The following is a 21697-nucleotide window of genomic DNA, read 5'->3' as shown; positions in this document are numbered from 1 at the left end:
AAGGCCTCAAGTATGAGTTTTAAGTTTGTATTTAAAGGCCTCAACAGAGTCAGACTGTCTGATGTCTGCAGAGTCACGTCGTTACACAACGTCGTATTTGATAGTTGAGAAGCTATGCTCATAAATCAATCCTGGCCCCCTCATAAAGCTCAGTCATACGCCTACATTCTTCCTGCTACAGCACAGCGGCTCTGGTATGACAAACCAGAAACTCCTTAACTTCTTTGTCAGTTTATTTCTAATTCTGTGTATTGATGAAGTGTCATAGTTTATGGAAAAAGCCAGACCCTTGTATGTACAGTATGTAGCAGCTCCACCCACGGGCCTCCACGCACTTCGAGGCCTCACTGACTGACACTGATATCTGTCAAAGGAGCCCTCAGAGGGAAGCTACTGTACACATTTCTCCACTCAGTGCAGAGTCATAGCGCCCTCCTGTGGAAGGGAGGGTATTCGTGACAACCCCCCCCCCCCCACTGCCCCATGTCTGCCTGTTACTTTCTGCACACTAATTTCTTAAATAATTCTTCCATCTTTCTTGCAGTGGTCATCCCTTCCAACTGTGTGTTCTCCTCTCTTGATGACAGTTAACACAAAATGAGGGTGAATGAGGGAGGGAGAGGGGAGGGAGAGGAGGAGAGTGAGGGGTGGGGTGGGGGTGGGGGGGCTCAGAGTACCAAGCTGTTGTATTAATCTGCAAATTTTCTCAGATGACGCAAAGACTGTGACTTTGCCTCCCGTCCCCTCTCCCTCTTCATCTCCACATCCCTCCTCTCTTCCGAGTCCTTCCCGATGCCTCGCTCTTGTCGGATGGGAGACAGCGACACACAGCAGGTAAGCCTGGTCGCCTCCTTGTTGCCACTTTTCCCCTCAGCGCGCTCTCTCATTCATTCCCTGCTGACACATGCAGCTGGTTTGGACCATTGGTCAGCTTTGACAGGGTTACTTTGATTCCTTGTGTGTCCCAGAATGGCTCTGTTTGATTGTTTGGGGCTCAGTCATTTATGATCATTGGCTTGATGTCTACTTGGATTTGGATTTTGAATGAGCATCAAGCCAAGTTGTGTTTTGCGAAGTGAACTGCAGCAGTGTCACTTTTAGAATCTGCAGTTTGAACATGTGGGACCTGTAGTATGTTACCAGTTATCAGCATTGTTTTAGCATGCTGTCTGCTGGGATCACAGAGATTTAAGGCTGGAATAAGGAGTTTCCAAGGCGTCTGCTGGCCAAATGAGAAGATGGATTTACTGTACGGAGGGAATGAGCTGTGTAAAATTCAGTCCTGCTGGAGTGAGGAGCAAGAGAGAAATTGCGGCGACAGATCAAAAAGGGGAGAAAGAGAAAGTTTATAAATAGCGGAGCTTTACAAGGGTGAAGAGAGCAGATGTGATAGACAGTCTGTGCTTAAGGAGTTCAAACAACAGATTAATACACTCAGATTATTGTCCGAGAGGGGGGAGGGAGGAGGAGTGTGCCTGACATGTGTGGACTCAGAGATGCAGCCTAAATCACACACACACACACACACACACACACACACACACACACACACACACACACACACACACACACACACACACACACACACACACACACACACACACACAAGTGTTTCCTCTCACTCACCCTCCGTCCAGTCTCAAATCTGACAATCACATGCAGATACACAAATCTTTTCCCTGAAGGTTTCAGGCTGCATCTTTCCCTCCATCTCTTGCCAGACGTCCATTTAGTCAACGAACCAATCAGTTAATGGGTAATTATCAAGAAAAATTGATTTTGATGCTAGAGAATAGCATTTTATATCGTTAATATCTTTGGATTGTCAACTTTTTGTCAGGCAAACCAAAACATTGAAAGATGTCCCATTGAATTGAATGAATTCATTGAATTGAATGTTTTGTTTAACATTTTATAGAGTACTTTGGAAAAATAATTGAGGGATTAATCTCACTCACGTTCCAGTCTTTATTCTTTATTTCTTTATTCTTTCTTTGGATCCCCAGTAGCTTCCACAAAGTGGTGGTCCTCCCGGAGTTCACACAAGACAGCAACAGTAGAAGCAAACAACAATTACAATCACACGGTATGAATAAAACAAAAAGAAACAAATGTAAACGACCCTACGCGTAAAACAGTCCAAGCACAAGAAGCTTTGTAAAGAACGATTCTGCAGCCTTTAACACTGACAATCACACAAACACAAGGAATTTCCCTCAACGATGCAGGCGGTTTAATTCATTTATCAGCCTCTCAAGCATCAGAATGTCATTGGTTTTACATCAGTGTAAAATATATATCTTTAGTTTTTGGACTGCTGAACAGACAAAATTTAAAGATGTCATTGAGCTACTGGGAGACGTGATGACCACCTTTAACAGTGTAGACTAAATAATTCATCTAGAAAATAATAAACACTTTGATCAGTAATAAAAAAGAATTACTTTTCTGAAGCAATGACGTCTCTCAAATGTGATGGATGAAGATGTAATGGTAATCCTAAAACAGCCATAAGAAAACACAAGTGAGAGACATTTCCCCAGCAAACAGGTTGTGTTTGACAGCATTTAGCACATGTGAATTTAATATTTAATCCATTTATCAAATCTGACTCCTTTCATGATCTATTTAGTTTTTAGCTTTCTACAAATTTCACTGCTAGAAGTTGTAAATAACTTAATAATTTAGAACTACAGCTCAAGTTTTACTCAGCCATGATACCCCTTAAATGTAACCAATACAGTTATGGTTATATATGCAACAGGCAGCCAGTGTAGTTAACGTCTGAACGACTTCGATGACTGACGACCACGACTGAAGCCATATGATCTGTTTTCCTGGGCTAAAGTAAAAGTCGAGCAGCAGAAACCTCATAAGTCGTTAAAACATGCCAAGTGAGGACGCGTTTTGACCCTTGTGTGTTCACAACCGACCAGCGATGGATAGTCTGCAGTCCAGATCTGATTGACACTGACCTTCACTGAGAGGGTTAACACACACTATTTAACCCCCCTGCTTTAGCTAAAGCCATGCACCAGACACGTGTTTGATGGCAGTTGTGCATATGTTGAAGGATTTAGGTACGGCTCTGCTTTCAGCTGCGTGGATAGTCACATCTGATTCAACTGGTATTAGGAGACTTTGTGCTTAACATTTGGTATTGCAATTGTAACAGTAACCTACAACTAACACAAGCCCTTCCAACGCCACGTTTGGGGTTTGCCTCCATTATTACTGAATTTCTCTCTTTCATCAATTTAGTGTGCTTTCAAGTGCAGTGTACACATTATTTCTCAAAATAGAAATAGAAGAAAAGTTCCTAAGTTGGCATCAGTCAGTGCATTTCTCATTTGGAATGAATGCAGAATGGTACAATTCATTCATTTCATGATATTTTATACCAATATATTTTTGGTCAAGATAGCCACACACTTAGATTCTCATCTAGATTTATGCTGAGCCGTATGTGTTTGATGAACGTGTTAATATGTGAGGAGTGTGTTGTAGTTCAGCGCTGTAGTGCTGCAGTGACCATCCTCATCTCCCTCTGCTGAACGAGGGGCGGGCCAGGGATTATATCTCTATCCCTTTGCAAAGCTCACACCAAACAATCAACCATTGCAAATAATCCTCTGAGACACACAGACACCAGTTATAAACACACACACACACACACACACACACACATACAGATGCCTTTTAAACAATATATTTCAGTGCACACACACAGAATCTACACTTAAAATAAACATTTCGTAAGTTTCATCTCTTCAGAGAGCAATTTAGTATTGATCTGTAAACATAAAGATATAGCTCATGACAAAAGCAGTAACGTTTTTTTTTATTCTGGTCATCTTGGTGTTCCGTTGATGGGAAAGCACTCTATTGACTCGTATGCCATCATGAAATGACCCTATTTGGATATAAAAGTTCCATAAATTCCATGTTCTCTTGTAGTGGCCAAACTGCCATTTAGGGCTGAAACTGACAAGTCTTTGCATTAATTAGTCATTTAGTCTACAAAATCTCAAAAATGACCATCACAATTCAATTGTTCAAATGTCTTGTTTAACCACATGTCCCAAAACACAAAGATTTTCAGTTTATAGTAATTTATGAAAAGGAAATCATGAGCAAATCATCTCACATGGATTTTTCTTGGAAAATGACTTAAGCAATTAATTGATTATTTTCTGCAGAGTCGATTAGTTGTTTCAGATCTAATTGTACATACTCACACTTGTGTGTAAAAAAGGGTATTAATAATCCTGGTACATACAATAAGTAATTCAAGCTAGATAGTAAAATGTTAAAGGTAACAACAGACCACAAATGTCTATTAATTGCTGTAGTCTCTATGTTAAGTGGCTATAAAGGCCAAATAAATGCATCCAGAATTCAAACCACATTCGTATTCTTATTCTTATGTTGATTTCTAGCTATTGGAAGTTACTATAATGTCTAAGTTAGGATCAGAGGCAGGCAGACAGATTGGCGGGTGGGGGGGTTACGTGTATGTATAGCATCTATATACATCTGTTTGATCTCTTGAGCAAACATCAGCGATTGGCTGGAGACCTGGATGGATCATTAACATGGAAGATTATAAGTGCGTACTAGGAAGAGGGGGATGTTGACGCTGACAAGTCTTTGACAGCCGGACTGAAACACTGAACACTGAGGCAGTTTGTCGTGTCCAGCTCTGATGGCATGTGCACCTTTATCTACAGCAGCTTGGGCTCATTTACAGTAATCAACTCGCGCTCTTCTGGGAGATTAACTCATTCTGTCATCACTGCCCGTCATCCTGGAAACCATGACGATTAAGAAGATGTGTCGTAAGTACATGGCTGCATGTGGAGACTGATTTTGATGGTTATCACGCACTGCATAGGTCATCATTACACATCTGATGGATTACAAGAGTATTTACATTGAAGACCCTGATGTTTACGTAGTCGTCACCGTGGGAGACTTTCTGTCTTGCAGCTGTTTTTGGGTCATGAGGGCATGTAAACAGCCAGGTCATCATTACCATACCAGCAGGAGCTATTTCCTTGTGTCCTTGCTCCAAACTCTGCTCACTTTGACGCCCCTCTTCCATCACCCTTATAGTTCAGCTCTCATCACTGACATGTGCTTCCAATGCTCTCTGTTCCCCTTCAAAGGGGAAAGCCTCCTGGTCCGCAGCCTACCTGGCAGAGTGGTAATACCTGTGTTATGTTGCTAGGAAATCCAGAATTTACTGTAAAGTGCCTGACCAAACAGGCTGAACCCACTGACTTGAACCACTGTGTTTTATTAGGGATGCTAAGCTGTAATATGACGTAACAGGCGTGTAGTTCCTCTCCTGGCCATCGCTCTCGTGCCCTGATCAGCGCTTGTTTCTTGTGTCCCTATAAACTGTACTTTGGTAAGTACTTTTCAGGCACGATACTAGAAACAGAGAAGTCTAAGTCAGTCTTACAAGGTTGTAAATAGTTTCTGTTTTCCTCAGTTGAGTAGAGCCACCAGGACAGGACAGCCCAGTAAGAGCTGGTTCCTAGAGGCCAGCTACGTTTCGTCTCGAGGCAGCTCTGACATTTCCTGGAGCAGGAAAATAATCTGTCTGTTGGGGAAAGGAAGACAGATTTGCAGAGCAGCTTCAGGTCCTTGAGTATGTCCTTGCAGCTTATACTCCTCAGCGCCGCCCTCCTCTCAGGACACATGCTGTTGCTTCATTATTTCAGGGCCTTCATCTGACCTGCTCAGGGAACAAAGGTTTAATATCCAGCTTTCCCTGCCAGAGAGGATGACAATCATCCTCATTTTTACTCACTCATGTAACTGGGGCTTAAATTGCCTTATACATGTAGAGAGGAAAGTTCGTGACCTTTTCTTTTCATATTCCACAGTACATGTCATCGCAGAATAACCTGCGCTGCCAAAAGTTTTGTCCTAAACTAAGCAAACCAGCCTTAATCCCAGTTTGATGACTTTTGAATATATCCAGAACATAACGTTATGATGATGAAGAAAAACTCTTTCCACTTGTCCATGAGTTCATTGTTCGATTTCCCCCATCCCACCCCCCGTTAGACTGCTATATAACTGAAGCGCATATGGTTGACTGACATTACCAAACAATGTTCATGCTAAGAATGACATAAGGACTGAAAAGAGGATTTGTGAAGACTAGAACAGTAGAACACCCTGCCCCCCATCTCCTCGGTGCTCCATTCACAGAGGATTATATCTTTGCAATTGAAACTTATCAGGACATTCTCCGCCCCAAAAATATACAATTTCCGATCACACTGGCAATCCGACTTTGTGTCTGGACTGGCGGCCGTTGAAGAGACTAGAAAGGAAAGAGAAATGGCTGGAGAAAGCAGGAGATGAGAGAATGGAGGTGAAAGTGTGAGAGCAGAACTAGTAGGTAACATTTTTGCTCCCCTTGCTTGCTGTGCTTTTTGAATGTGTGTAACTATTTTCTGTGCAGAAAATGCCATCCACACAGCTGATGGATTGTAATCATGTCTGATTACAATTGTCTCACAGAGTCAGACTGTTTGTAAATGTGACATTCATGCATCTGACAAGGATTTGGCATGGCTGCACCGCTCTCCAGATGTGTTTATATACGATTAATGTTTAGAGATGGTGGCGGTGGGGTCTCTGAAATGTGTAGTGTTATTGGACAGTGGACACATTCTTACTCGCTGACTCTTTCTTCGTATTGAGGGTGATGACTTTGCCTCGGAGGAAAATTGGATTGCTTCCTTAACAATCCTGTGTTGTGTGCACATGAGCGAAAATAGACTTTAAATGATAACCATTAACAGTTGTTTATTGGAAAACTATTGCACACTCAAATAAATGACATGCCTTTAGGGTGACTGAGTGATTTCCACTCTAAATGTTACATTTATCTTTTTCTGTATTTATCTGCATCCTTTCTGATTATTCATGCTACTGAATTGCAATTGGACAGCCATCATATCTGAATTTCATCATTGCCAAATTATTCTTTTTAGCGATGCTTGTGCTCTGGCTCCAGGGGTGACAGTAGCAGTTGGTTAGTCTACCACTGACTGAAATAGCTTTAATATTATTCAATGAATTGCCATGGAACTTTCTGCAGACATTCACGACCCCCTGACATCATCATCAAACGTAAAGTTTTTACTTGTTTAATACTTGAATATGTTTTTTACAGCCAAATACCTGCATATTAATGACATTCCCACAGACTCAGCTGTACTGTACTTTGAGGGCTAACTAGAAAATGTTAACATGGTAACACACAAAAACTGAGATGGTAAACGTGGTAAACATTATATCTGCCCAACATCAGCACATTGTCATTGTCACTGTGATCACATTGGCATGCTGCCATTAGAATTTAGCTTTAAGCACCACTGTTCCTAAGCACAGCTTCACAGCACCGACGGCATGGCTGTGGACTCTTGTTCTTGTTCTTTCATGCTCTCCTCCAGTATGGATTTAGCCAATAATTAACTTCCACTCAAGCCCTCGTCCAGGCCCGTAATAATCAGACAGCCAGGGGCCATATCTCATGGCTCCTAGATGATTCATTCTTTACCACACTCATCAGCTACAAATCTTCCTTTATCAGCAGCTGTATACTGTATTAAATTAAGATTCTGGCAGTTTCTGCCTCATTTAGAGGATGACTACAGATTACATCTCTTGAGCTGTCTCCTGTTCAGCCATTGCCTTCTGTGTTTGGGTTGCCTGCAGTCATGATTCTTTACTTCCTTTAGAACCCAACCCAAATACTCAAAAGACATTCCTGTCCTGACAGAGCGCTAGGTAGCCCTGATTGTCTCTAATCCTACTTTAAGAACAGAGTCAGCCACTCAGAATGGCAACAATGTGAGTCCTCACTAGCCACAGAAGAAGGCTTTGTTAAGATAGTCTATAAACAGTCCAGCGTCTTCACACTTGACAAATCAGTGAAAGAGACAAGGGTGCATCATTAGCCAACACTGAATACTGTGCAGGCCAGCATGGGCGGAATGATGATGAAACATGTATTTTCCCAGCAGCAAACCCATCTCTTGCTCTTTGTCCACAGGCAGGATGACAAACCAGCCAACAGCCAACCAGTCCAACTCAAACAAGCAGAAAGAAGAAAGCCAGCAGGATGACAACACAGAACTTGCATTTAAAGATGCTGGCCACTGCAGCCGCAACACCCACAGCCTGCTGCTGGGACTCACTGTTATGGGTATGCATGGACTGTCTCCTGATACTTCTCTATGTGTAACTGCAGCCCATCTATCAGCCTATGAAAGCTGGATTGTAGTTGTTAAAAATGTGAGTCAAGAAACAAGGACTCCTAAGAAGCATTTGAAAAAACAAGCTTCCCAATTCCAGCTTTTGTTTAACATAGTTTAACATCCACATATTTTACTGAATTGAATTTGTTAAAAAAAAAAAGATATGAACATGCAGAATCCTAGATGTACAGACTAAATTTCCCCAAGAGACATCTCAGCCTTGTTGTTGTCCTTAGCTTGCCTCTGTAAACACTTTGGTATACTTCGTCAAAAAAGCCCCTGCAAAGTCAAGAAGTATGTTATTTTTGTCAGTCATTTGTTACCGAGATTTAAACCCTGATTTAAACTCGTTTACATTACAGTAGATGGGTCTCATTTGTCAGAGGTCTCTTACATGTCAGATGTAAAACAACATTTTTGGTGGGAAAGAGAAGTAGGCCAGTCAGTTCATGAAAAACGTAGAAGCTGAGGGTCTATCAACGTATGGTTTATGACGGCCAAAACCCGTTTTCTCGTCATTCGTCATTTCTTCGTCATATTTCTGCCATCAAGCTATCAGTGCTTGAAAAAAAAATTAAAGCAACATTAACTGTTTCTAAAAAAGTACATCCTCCTCTCTTCTCCTAAGGTGTTGTCATGGGAGCGGTGTTTGGGATGCTGCTTCGGTACATGCAGGTGACAGACAGCGCTGCCCTGACTATGGTTTCCTTCCCCGGAGATATCCTCATGAGGATGCTGAAGATGCTTATCCTCCCTCTCATCATCTCCAGCCTTATCACAGGTGTGCCACATCACACACATGCAGACGTAGACACACAGTCAATGTTAATGTACAGGTAGTATGTTGTCTGGTTTTAATGCAACAAATTAAATATTTGTCATATTAAAGTTATTTTGGTTAGTCTGTCAGACCAGCATTTTCTTTTCTAGTGTAATATGTCCATAAAAACTGGATATTCATGGCCCCCGGAGGATGAATCCCAATGACCTATCTTAATAAGACCAACCAGTCAAATTTGACTCATGATGACATACCTGGACTAACGACTGACACTTTCTGCCTGTAGCCTACTTTGAGGGTAATGCTACTATTGCATGCTAGATGTGAGATTGTATGCTAAAATGCGCTGTACGTGGTCTCACACTTAAATGCTAAATGTTATGCTAACTGGACATAAGTTTCCATCCCTATGTTAGTATTTTAAGAGTAATTAAGCACTGTTGGTTCAATGGCTAACGGCGCCAGCAGTACATCCACAATTTATCAGTTTATTAAGAATTTCGAATTCAGTGTTTTTTTCCCCTAAATTCCTGTCAGCCTCAGCTGTGCTTTGCATGCTAAACACCAACACACTTCCAGCATAATTAACTGTACAAGCTATTTAACAGCATTTTAACACGTTAACTGTGTATAAGTTAACATTCTAAAGTTAGAATATTAAGAACAGTTTTAAACCCAGTTGCAGTCACAGCACAGGATGTGTACATGATTAGTGTAAACACTGATGGTCATCTGTCTTGACTTTCAGGGCTGGCTGGTCTAGACGCCCGCTCCAGTGGCAGGATGGGTAGTCGAGCCATGGTGTACTACATGTCCACCACTGTAATTGCTGCCATCCTCGGGGTCATCTTGGTGTTGGGGATCCACCCGGGGAACCCCAAACTGAGGGGAGGTCCGACTTCAGCCCCAAAGAACCAGGAGGTCAGCAGTTTGGATGCCTTCCTCGACCTCATCAGAAACCTCTTCCCTGAGAACCTGGTGCAGGCCTGCTTCCAACAGGTAGCTATGGCAACACACCCTCACATCACAGATTTGTAAGCATTGAAAATACAAATACTACAGATACAGGTTAAAGGCCAGTGCTGGTCTTTTCATAGAAATAAGTTATTTGTAACTCATCACTTCCCCTTCTTGTATGACTGAAGTTCTTGGTGTATCAGACTATAAATCCTGTCCTGTAATGAAAGCTGCATCATCTAAGCTTAAGGTGACCAATTACATTCAGAGAAATGCTTCATCTGAAATATTTCCAACTGTTAGTTGTACAGACACGCTAAATGCCATTCAGAAGTTTTATCTTTGCTGCATAAGTATTATCCAGTTGAGCTTCAAAGTTTATTCAGCCATTGACAAAACAAACTCAGCAGAAGATCTATTAAGCAGCTGTTGTGGAGCTTTCGATCACATGATCTTTGTCTGAGTTTGTTTTCAAGGTCAAGATTTAACTTTGGAGCCCTGTCTTTATGCCAGCATGGACAAAAAAGTCCTTCTCGAGACAGAAACCTGTGGGTCAGGACCCGCAAGGGGGGTGAATATGTGAGATGAATGTTGGAATACTGTGAAATTATATAGTGTTTTAACTCTTCATCGCTCCACAAGGTTTTCAAATGAAACACTAATAAGGTAAAATCACTCTTTGATTGAACTGCTCATATCCCAAAGAGGCAGTGCACTTTGTGATGGAGGGCTGCAAGCAGATTCATGTCGGTTCATGTCCACGGTTCTCAAGTAAAAAAGCCATTGAAGCCATTACTCTTTAAAAGGTATTAACTGAGCAGGACAGAACTACTGAGAGTTGTTACTTGTGACTCTCCAGAGAATCTGGTTGTCCTCCAACCTCCACACAAAATGTTTTCTACATGTGGAAGGAGTGAGTGAAAGCACGATTTGACTCAAAGGCGGTTTGGCTACAAAAGGCCAAGGCCAATGCTTACTTTCTGTTCATTCTGTATTTCATACCATCGCAGTTTGTTTGGATTGAATTTTTGGAATGCTGATACTGTAAAAGGTGAGACACCAGAAATGATCCACATGGAGATACTTTGTTACTTTGTTGACTGTAAAATAAGGTTGTTGTTTTCCTGAATACCCAGTTACAGTAGATGGGGTGAGTCAGAGTAGATGACTACTGTTAATCCAGGCTGATCAAGTCTCAATCATGATGCAACAGTTGTCTTCTTCTGTCCAAATCCCGTTTCCTCCTTCTTCTCTCTGTTATGCATGTGTGTCTGAGTGATTAGAAGTAGTTGTCTACGTTGGACTGGATGAGTGTCAGGCCTTCTGCTGCTGTTAATCTCTTTACATCTGTAATGCTATATCATTATTTACCAGAGTGACCAGGGAACACTGCTGAGCACCAGCTTATAGACTCCTGCTCTCTCTTCTTCTCTCTGTGGTATTCTCTGTTTTTTCCCTTTTACCTTGATGTCTTTCTTCACATCTCTCTTTTCTGTCTGCATCTCTGTTTTATTGCCTCTTTTGTTTGCACTCATCAGGGATTCATTGAAGTCATAAAAGGCATAATTGCTTTTGCAGGAAGGACTCGTCCTTAACCTTTCAACCCCCAATGTATCTCTTTTCTTTCCCTTTGTTGTCTTTATATGCGAATCTCTTGTTCTCTGTTTTACCTTTGCTTTACACAAATCGGAGTTAATTGTGCTGCTGCCAAGCTGTCGTTTGCTCACGCACAGTATGAGTTACAAAGTCAGAGTTTTGATGAATTGGAATCATGCCACTTCAGTTATAAGATGAACCCCTGATCAGTCTAAACGCCTTTGTGTCATCCCTCCAGGTTCAGACGGTGCTGAAAAAGGTGCCGGTCACAGCATCAAACCAAACTGAGCCCATCTTAGTGAACAGGAAGAAACTGGAATACAAATGGGGCATGAACGTCCTCGGTGAGTTTATGACTGAACTGATTTTAGAGGTATCCAATCATCTCATCACATTTAGTGTTTGCTTCTTTACTCCACTGCATGTTGGAGTCTCCAGTCACGTGCTGCTTTGTGTCTTCCTCAAGGCTTGATAGGCTTCTTCATCACCTTTGGGATCTGCATGAGCAGGATGGGCGAGCGAGGGAAGGTCATGTGCGACTTCTTCAACATCCTTAACGAGATTATCATGACGATGGTTTCCCTGATCATGTGGTCAGTGTCTTGCTTTCCCTGTGTGTGTTTGTGTGCACGTGTGGGTGTGCGTTTGCAAGCATGCACAACGTGTCTCTGTTTTTGCTCATGTGGGCCAACGGCTACATTGCTTTGACATTCTGGAGATACCACACACAGAGGTTAGTGACAGTGATGGATAAGGTGAAGTCTGTGTACGTGAGACAAATTGTGGGAACAAGCACCAGTGGCAGACATTGAAGAGTGAATAGGAGAGAAAGGAAGGGGAAAAGGGAGAAGGGAGAAAGCATGCTAGTGAAGGACATGGACAGATGGAAAGAGAGAGAGACAGACAGAGAGAGGGTTTCCCTGGCACATGTTGGAGTCTGTGGTATGCTAGGGAGTAGCAGGAGCCGGGGCCCGGAACAATGTTGTGGGCTCCCAGGGGAGATGGTGTGGAAGATCTCCAAAATGTAATGGATCCACCGACGGCAGAGGAGCCACTTGGCAGCAGAGCAGAAAGCAGATGCGGGTGGGAGGGACAGCGGGACGTGGAAAGATGCGTGTGAGAGCATGTCTTCAGAGAGCAGTGCACTCCTTGAGGCTTCGCAGGACCCCGGCTTGTCGCACAGAGAAAGAGAGTGTAGTGGCACTCAGAGCAGGGACGGGAAGGGAAGGGGGGGGAGCAGGGTAGGCGGTTGGAAGACAAACAGCAGGATGCTTGTATTGCAGCTCTCCGAGGCCATCTACATGTGCAGCTGGACACCAAAGGAATTGTGTCCTTGTTCGTATCACTCACACAGTATAAACAGATTACTCACGGGCCTATGGAGCGAGCCAAACACAGCGTCCAGTGTATACAAAAACACGTATCATACAAGGAACACATCCATCAAATCATATACACAGCATACTCCACCAAACAACTGTCACTTAATGCCAGGCTCGGGGTTTAGCAGGCAGCTGACCTGGGAGAGCAGGCCGCTGACTGGATGAGACCCTCTTTGACTCGGACCTTAAAGGGGAACACCAGTTTAATTCATGTGTCCCACAGCAGCTCGTATTCATGAACAGAAACAACTGCACTCCAAAGCTGGAAACCAGAGATCCAAGAATGTGTCGTGTCCTGTCATAGTGAAAAGTGTTCCTTTGACCGTGAATGAAGATTGATTAGATGTTTGGCTGACATTTGTTTGTCTGAAATAACAGATCGTTGTTTTGTTTTTTTGGCAAAACCACTGATAAATGCTTCCATGTGCAAGAGAAAGTTTTCTACTTGATTAATCATTTATTGAAAAGATACATTTCAATTTAAGCTCTGCAGTATTTAAAAGAAAGAAAAATATACCGTCAGTTCCATTTCAATCACTTCAATCACATCACTGATGTGTCTTCTTAACTCTGTGCTCAAGGTACTCTCCTGTAGGCATTGCTTCTCTGATTGCGGGCAAGATTGCGGCCATCGGAGACCTGGAGGTGGTGGCCAGGCAGCTGGGTATGTACATGGTGACCGTCATCGTGGGCCTGGTGATCCACGGCGGCCTGATCCTACCTGCTATATTCTTTGCTACCACCAGAAAAAGCCCCTTCGTTTTCTACTCTGGAATCTTCCAGGCTTGGATCACAGCTTTGGGCACTGCTAGCAGGTAGGACTGCCTGCACGAAGTGTGTTTGTATGTGTGTGTGTGTGTGGAAGTTCGGGCATGTGTTAACACATGTCACATGTTTCTTTTACAACATCTATTCCTCGCGCAGCTGCTGTAGTTACTATGATTGATCGGCATAGCCTGCTACCCACTTTCAGCTATTTGGGTTAAATCTGAAAGGGCTAAAGGCAAATTCTGTATTTCTACGAATGAACTGACAAATCAGGACAGCAGAGCCAAATGTGTGTAAGCACAGGCTATCATAGACAAGTCCATGTCAGACAGATCCTGTGTTGTAAATGTCTAAGCTTTCGGATTAGTCGTCACCGACGAAACTGGCCCTGCTGTATCCTGCCTGGCTCGGCTTGGCTCGGCCCGTCTGGGATTCTGCATTGCTGCTGAAACCAACTGTCATTTTGGCACATTACTGAGGCTTTAGTGAATATTGGTAATCCTATCAGCGTTTTCTCTAATTATATTATGACACGAGCTTAGCAGGGCCGGGAATCAAATTCCTTTAATTCACATGTTGGAGGATTGCAACAGTGGCCTACACCAGTTGTTAGGAGGAGGCTGTCAGCTGACTTTACCCCCTCACCTCTGCACTTCTGTCTTTCCACACCTGTCTACCTATTTCATATCCTTCAGCAGACACATTGCTCCTGCTCTTTGTACATCTGCACCTTTTTTTCTAACTCGCCATCTTGTGGGGCCTTCTCTTCTCAGTGCGGGGACGTTACCCGTCACCTTCCGCTGCCTGGAGGAAAATCTGAAGATTGATAAGCGTGTGACTCGCTTTGTGCTGCCCATAGGTGCTACCATTAATATGGACGGCACTGCCCTGTATGAGGCTGTGGCAGCCATCTTTATTGCCCAGATGAACGACATCACCCTGGATACTGGACAGATCATCACTGTTAGGTAAGGCACATGGCAGATGGCCTCCACACATGCCACCGGATGTTCAACTTTACTGTTAGGGGAAACAGGTCAAACACACACACAGTTTAGTTCAGTAAAGGTGTACACCTTAAATCAGTGTTTTCTAATCCGTGGTTAACATACCAGCACTTGGCACTGTAACACTGTAATTGCATCCAAGAGTTTCTACAGAGCAGATAAAAGAGATAAGAGGCCTAACACATGTATTACAATATCCAAACATTTGACCTTTATGTCGTGCGTCAGATGCACTCCAGCCCCACCCCTGTGTTTGCCAGCCAACAACAACATTGTCAGTACAAAAACATCCCACAGTGGCCAAACAAAGTGGGAGCCTCAGCCTTAAGTTATTCCAAAATCTCCCTCAGTCACGTTTTAAGACATTAAACACATGAAAATCACAAAATTTGTGTTTTAGTACATTCATATGTTAAACTCAGTTTTAAGGTGAGCAAGGAGAGACTTTCAGAAGATGAGTGTGAAAACAGCATTCTAGTGTCAAACTGTGCACATAAATCATTCTGCACAGTGACGCTCAAACATCAACACGGGAAGGACCGAAAAGAAAAACACATTTCTGAGTGGAGAGGAGTTTGGAGGTGAATGTTTTGTGACTGCTAGTCATTATCTGAGGACACAGAAATCAGATTTACCTCCGATTATGTCATTGGCAGGAATTGTTTGATGTGGAACCACCACTGACGTGTGCTTCTAAACATGAAATGTGTTTAACATGCATGTGAAAAGCTTGGCAGCATATGAACCTTCATATTTTTTTTTTTTTTAGGTCCATGTCACAAGTCTATTGTTGTTTCAACTATCAGCTGATTATAGTAGATAACAAGAGGTTCTAGTAGTACCCAACTGAACGTCATTTGACATGATTTCAGTGTTTCGATTGGCTGTTGAATCTGGTTGCAAATATTGCACAGTATTACCTGCTGTGCTAATTTGAAGCAGATAAGTTTCATAAAGTTGCTCTAAATTGAAATTCTGTTGATCTTGAAGGGCCACACACTGTGTAAGTCCGAATTTCATTAAACACTTCTCACGTAACGCTATCCCTAATTCTAAATATGTTTGTGTAAACAAAATTCCAAAGACATCACATGACTTACATCAATTTGAGGCAGTGATGAGCGGCAGCCTAAAACTCAGCATGCAGCAAGGAAGTAATGAGATATTCGTTTCTCATTTCTGCAGCCGCAGCAAACATTTATGTCTGATTGGAACCAGTCTACTTGGATCAGACTCTGCCTGTTGTGGCCACGGGTTACAAATGATACTCAGCACATCGAAGCTGTTTATTGTATGTCTTTCATCAACTGCCATCAAATTCCAAAATCTAATTTACCAAAGCTCTGTAAGACTGTGACTATTGTACTGCGGCATGTATGGTGAAATTGTTGTAAAATAAGGTCCATATGTGGTGTGTAAATCCTTTGAATGTCCCACTTCATCTCCCAGTGACAGTGGGGTCACAGTGGGGTGGCAATAAGCGCTGGAGTTTGTCAGAAACGATTGAGATTTCATGCAGAGTTCTGAGATCAGATGAATAGTGTTTTGCAGTAAACATCCCAGTTTCGAACAGTGTCCCCACTGGCCTGCAGCCACATCTGGGACCAACATGAACTGATGATTCCTCTAATTACAGACGTGTCACGACAAGCAACATTCTTTTGAGTGTTAAAGGTTTAAGTCAGGAAACATCAAGAGATTGTTGTAAATGGCAGAAGGGCAATAAGCATTCCTTCCTCATATGCTACTTTCTTACCAATGTTGTGTGTATGATTTGGTCAAATTAACACTTGTAAATATCAGGCTGTGTGACCAGGTCCTGCAACTGTAAAGCACAAAATTCTATTTCCCAGTGATGTGACCTTTCAAGAGCGGTTCTATTTTTTTATTCCGTCACGTTATGAAAAGGTAGTACCACAGCTCACATTCTGCTATTATCGGTATGAGTCTTTGTAAGGGAGAAAGGTGAAAAGGTGTCTTATAATGATGCAACATGTAATGTAATATAAAGGGTTGAGGGCAGAAGCAAAATAAGCTGCCATTACTGTGGTGACATCTTACATGCACAATAAAACTGTGACGTTTCTGTATCAAAGGATTCTACTGCTCAGCTGCTTTTACCAGGAAATATGACCAGGAGATCACGTAGAAGCTGTCGCCTGTTATTAAGATAAAGGTTATCATCTAAAACCTTAAGAAAATAAAAATTATTCCAGTTTATAGGTCTTTTCACTTGCAGGTCATCACAACCACATGTCCTGGGCTGTATTCCACAGGTGTATGATGCATAAAATCAATTTCACTTCATCTCTTTCAGCCGTTAAATCTTCACATTTGCATTAAAAGCAGCTGCTGACCAGGAGGTGTGACAGACAGGTGTCTGCGTGCAGTGTGCCGCAGATCTCCTGCTCACTGGGCTGTGTGTACGCTCTACATCATGTTGCCTGATCAAAATTCTACTTTTACAACTTAATGTGTCTCAGTGTTAGATTATACAATATATTTCATCTAATGCACTGCTGCTCATGGATTTGTTGATTTATAATCATAACTTGCCAAATAATGCCAGCGATGTTTAATTGCGTCATGTCATGTCATAACCAATTCCAAACAAATGTTTTGAGAATGTTTTCCCCATTGGAGGAAATCATTGCTGCCCAGATATCTGTGCTGTCACTGTCAGCGACGGAAAGCAAAACACGTAAATCTCTGTTAGGGCTCAGAGGGCTTAATTAGACTGATTCAGTTTATAGGCAGATATTTGGGGGACTAAAAATATTGAACTAGTAGTGAAAACAGTAGTGAAAAGTAGTTCTCTGCTTGGCCGACTGCCCTGATTTGCACGTCTTCCTTTTCCACAGTGCAAAACAAAATTGTACAGTGTCACTTTTAATGAATCATATTTTCAATTTGTATTCCAAGTATTTACCAGTGGTGTGGAAGCGCCTGACGTGGTTTGTTTGAGTTTTCATGTTTCTATTTCAAATATAAACTTCTGACAGATAAGTTATGCATGCATTTTGCTTTCTGCATTGGTTGTGGTGTTCAAGTACAATAGCTAAGAAAAGATGTCAGACAACGTAAAGATCTGGCTCATTGTTTGTTCCCTCCCCAGTATGACTGCCACCCTGGCCAGTGTTGGAGCTGCCAGTATTCCCAGTGCTGGACTGGTTACCATGCTGCTGATCCTGACGGCTGTGGGCCTTCCTACTCAGGACATCAGTCTGCTCATCGCTGTCGACTGGCTGCTGTGAGTCGGGTGTCTGATAGGCGGATGGTGTATGTGTGTTGAACAGCAGAGGATTAATCCATTTCAGCTTAAACATTAACGTTTGGGAGAGGGGTTACAAAAGTATTGGTGTTGTTTGCCTCTTGGTGGCTCTCATCTGTTTCATACTGTTTGTCCACCTAGTGACAGAATGCGCACCTCCATCAATGTTGTGGGCGACTCATTTGGCGCCGGGATCGTGGACCACTTGTCCAAGGCTGAGCTCGCCGAACTTGATGCAGCAGAAATGCAAATGCTCCCACCGGAGGAGGAACTCGATTTCATCCCACCACCCCCAATCCTCACAGAGATGGACCTGATCGACCCGATCAAACCGCCTGAACTGCCCCCTCGCTCCCCTCGTCCGCCCAAACAAAACCACCACAGCCACGTTCTCTCGCAGTCCCATTCCATCACCTACTCTCCGTCCCGTTCCATCCGTTCCCCATCACCACGCTCCATCCGCTCTCCCTCTCCGCGCTCCGTCTGCTCCCATTCCCCCCGACCTTTCCGTACTCATTCTCCACACCTCCTCCGCAGGACGGAGCCGGGCTACTGCGCCCTGCCCAGCCACGATAGCCAGGTATCTACCATCTGCTGCTGCTTCTGCTTCCAATGCTACAAGTTCTGATTAGTTCTGATTCTGCTCAACTCCTAAGGAATTTTATGTGGAAAGCAATTTGTGCTCAGGCTGGAAAAGTGCTATTTAAATAAAATTATTACTTTTATCACTATTATGATATGAAAGGTCTGCAAGACTGTCTCCTGGTGGTCTTATGGACCTAACAATAAGTTGAGTAAATGGTCTGCAGATATACTGACAAGGATTATTGTTGTCAGTTGGAGCCCTTCACATTATCTAGGATGTATGAGGTTTGCTCAGCAGATGGTGAAAAATTATTGGTGTATTTAGGAATCATTTTATCTGATTTATCTTGATAGAATCTTGATATTAACAAGATAAAGGTAGATAATAGTGCACTCAAGTCATGTTTGGATCCAACATGGTATGCTAACTCTATTCCTTGCCCTGTGTCTCAGGTAAAATGATCAGAGCACTAATCTCTTCAAATATTGCATGTGTACATATGTAAAAAAAAATAAAAATCATATGGTGTGCATGTTCTTATTTATACCTCTTTGCCTCCTCAGATTCCCACGCTGCCTCGCTCCTACAGAGAGAGAGACAGGGAACGGGAGAGGCTGAGGCGAGAGAGTGAAACTGAGGAGGAGGATGACAGAGAGAGGGTTCTGGGTGAAGTAAGCGATGGCGAGGAGAGTGACGACACTGCGTATGATCGGAGGCACACCATCCCTCCGGGTGACCTGCCATGATTTTGTTTCACCACCAAAAAGTTTCCTCATTGATTAGAAGATAAGATTCCAGTGGTGGCCCACGGTGGATGATGTATTTTGAGTTGAACAGTTGGATAAGTGATCAGTTAGCTTATTTTGAGCTTAATATGCATTGATATTTAAATGTTGCGATGGCAACACCCTGTAAAATTCCTTAGAAGAGCCCTTGATAACTCCAGGCCTGAGGCTTTCGCCCTTTGGTTTCCCCAAAAAAAACTTAAATGGAGAGTTGTTTCCCTAGTTTACTCATTTCCATCACTGTCTTGATTTGTCATTTGATAACAAACTTAATATGCACCTGAATGTGTGAACTTCCTTAAATTTGCCTGATGGGAGAGAAATTGTGAGCCAGCTCTTTGTGTTGAGGCCAATTTTTTTACCAGCCTTTTAACGCACAACCATGAGTTATAAGCTCATATTTTTGCTTAACTCCTTCTCTTCTACTTTTATGTTTGCGGCAGGAAGTAATAAAGTCAGTTTCACATTTTCTGAAATGTGCTTATTTGCTGTCTTGCAGGGGGTCAGATAGGAAATTTGATATTATGCTTATATGTGAGAATAATTAATAAAATCTGCCTACTGGCACGTCTAGAGCTCACTGATTAACACTTTGTATGGTTAATTCTTACAAAAGCTCTGTCTTGACTGGAAAATAGTCAGGCACATAAATGTCCATACCGTAAAGCCATCATCATTTTCACGTGCATTAAACAAATGACGTGCACAATGTTAGCTAGTGAGCGTTAGAGGTGCTAGCAGGCACATTTATCTGCCTTGGACAGAGCCAAGCTAACTCTTTCCCTCTGTTTCCAGTCCTTATGCTAAGCTAAAATAACTGGCTGCTAGCTGTAGCTCCATAGCTACCAGACATAGTTCTTCTCTTTTAACCCTTTTAAGAATGCTAATGAGCGTTTTCCCAAAATGTCAAATTATTCCTTTAAACGACCTCTAGAATACCAACAGGATCACATAAATGAAAGAAATATACAACCAGCAGGCATTATTTTTATAATTCTCTTCCTTCTTGCTTCTCTTTTTTCATCCTTGGTGCTTTTCTTATACATCACCTCATCTTTCCCCGACAGCAGTCACTCTTGATGTTGATATTGTCTATATTATTTATGTTTTGTATTTTCTTGTGGTGGTCTGGTGTCTGAAATGATGAGTAATAGGCAAGATTCTGTTTTAATTTTGTTGTACGTTTAAATTCACTAGTTATTTTACTTTTACTCTCCCTTATTGTTTTGAGGTCTTGATTACTGTAAAATAAGTTCATCAGTCTTTCCTTCCCTAGATACTTAAGTCTTAACTCAGATTCACAGGTCCAGGTCATGTGTATATTATAAGCAATAAAATCTTAGAGATTTATTTAAAATAACTGCACTTCTTTTGTGTTTTCTCTACTGATTAAGTAACTTTCACAATCTGGAGGGATTTACATTGGAAAGGGGACACACGTCAGTGTTTGGTGACTAGAGTCAGGAAAAATCCTGCAGACAAAGATATTGCTGGATGGAAAAGTTGCAACAAACACACAGACAAAATGCACACACTACACACGAGGCTGTGCTTACACACTGATGAGACAATGACACACAGAGATACCAACACACTTAATCCTCTCAAAGAAGAGTTAGAGATGGACGAGGCAGGAGAGAGGGATGGGAGAGGAATCGGAGGGCGGCAGATGGCCAGAAAGACGTCAATCCTTTTCATTCTTCCCAGACAGCATAAGGGCACCGTGGGTAATTGCAAGCAGGACTGACGTTAGCTATGGGTCCCTGCACGTCAGAAGGGAGAGCCAAGTTTGGTAGAGGGAAAACATGAACTGCTGCAGTTCAGTGCTCTGCAGGAATCTAAAAATCTGACAATGTGTTGAGGTTTATCTGAAACTGTGTGATGATTGACAGGACGTTGTGGCTGATGAAGCACTAATCTGTCCTGTAGCATGAGAGAGAGCCGTCCCTCCAACACATGACATGGGGATATCACACCATCTGAAGCGACAGGGGGGTCAGGAATTTAATCACTGCAGCCATCGTGTGTGTTCGTGTGTGGGGGGTGGTTGCGAGGAGAGTTATCTGCTCCAAAATCTGGTCCATCTTCTCTACTTTTAGCTCAACGCATATTGTTGAGGCTTTACTTGTTATTATCATTGCAAAACATTGAACATTTGAGGCTGAAAATGATGAGCATTTATTCCCTGAAGTGTAGAACTAGAACTAAACAAGTCACAGATGAAGACAAAGTTAGCAGTGGTGTAAAGAAACTTAACTCACTTTGATCTATCACTTTCA

At 42.5% G+C, this 21697-nt stretch overlaps 1 protein-coding gene across 1 annotated transcript; it reads left to right on the top strand.

The window, feature by feature from the left end:
* The first annotated feature begins 4816 nt into the window (after window positions 1–4816).
* On the top strand, window positions 4817–20406 carry slc1a9 (solute carrier family 1 member 9). The gene is made up of 11 exons (XM_070847173.1): window positions 4817–4838; window positions 8081–8233; window positions 8914–9066; window positions 9815–10065; window positions 11858–11963; window positions 12086–12212; window positions 13583–13816; window positions 14543–14737; window positions 17892–18026; window positions 18189–18627; window positions 19197–20406. Exons 1-11 carry the CDS (start codon window positions 4817–4819, stop codon window positions 19377–19379), a joined length of 1998 nt encoding a protein of 665 aa, XP_070703274.1. The 3' UTR covers window positions 19380–20406.
* The last annotated feature ends 1291 nt before the right edge of the window (window positions 20407–21697 follow it).

Source organism: Pempheris klunzingeri, chromosome 17 (assembly GCF_042242105.1).
Source record: "Pempheris klunzingeri isolate RE-2024b chromosome 17, fPemKlu1.hap1, whole genome shotgun sequence".
In the NCBI taxonomy this organism is placed as follows: Eukaryota; Metazoa; Chordata; class Actinopteri; order Acropomatiformes; family Pempheridae; genus Pempheris; species Pempheris klunzingeri.
This window is presented reverse-complemented; position numbering and strand designations above follow the sequence as displayed.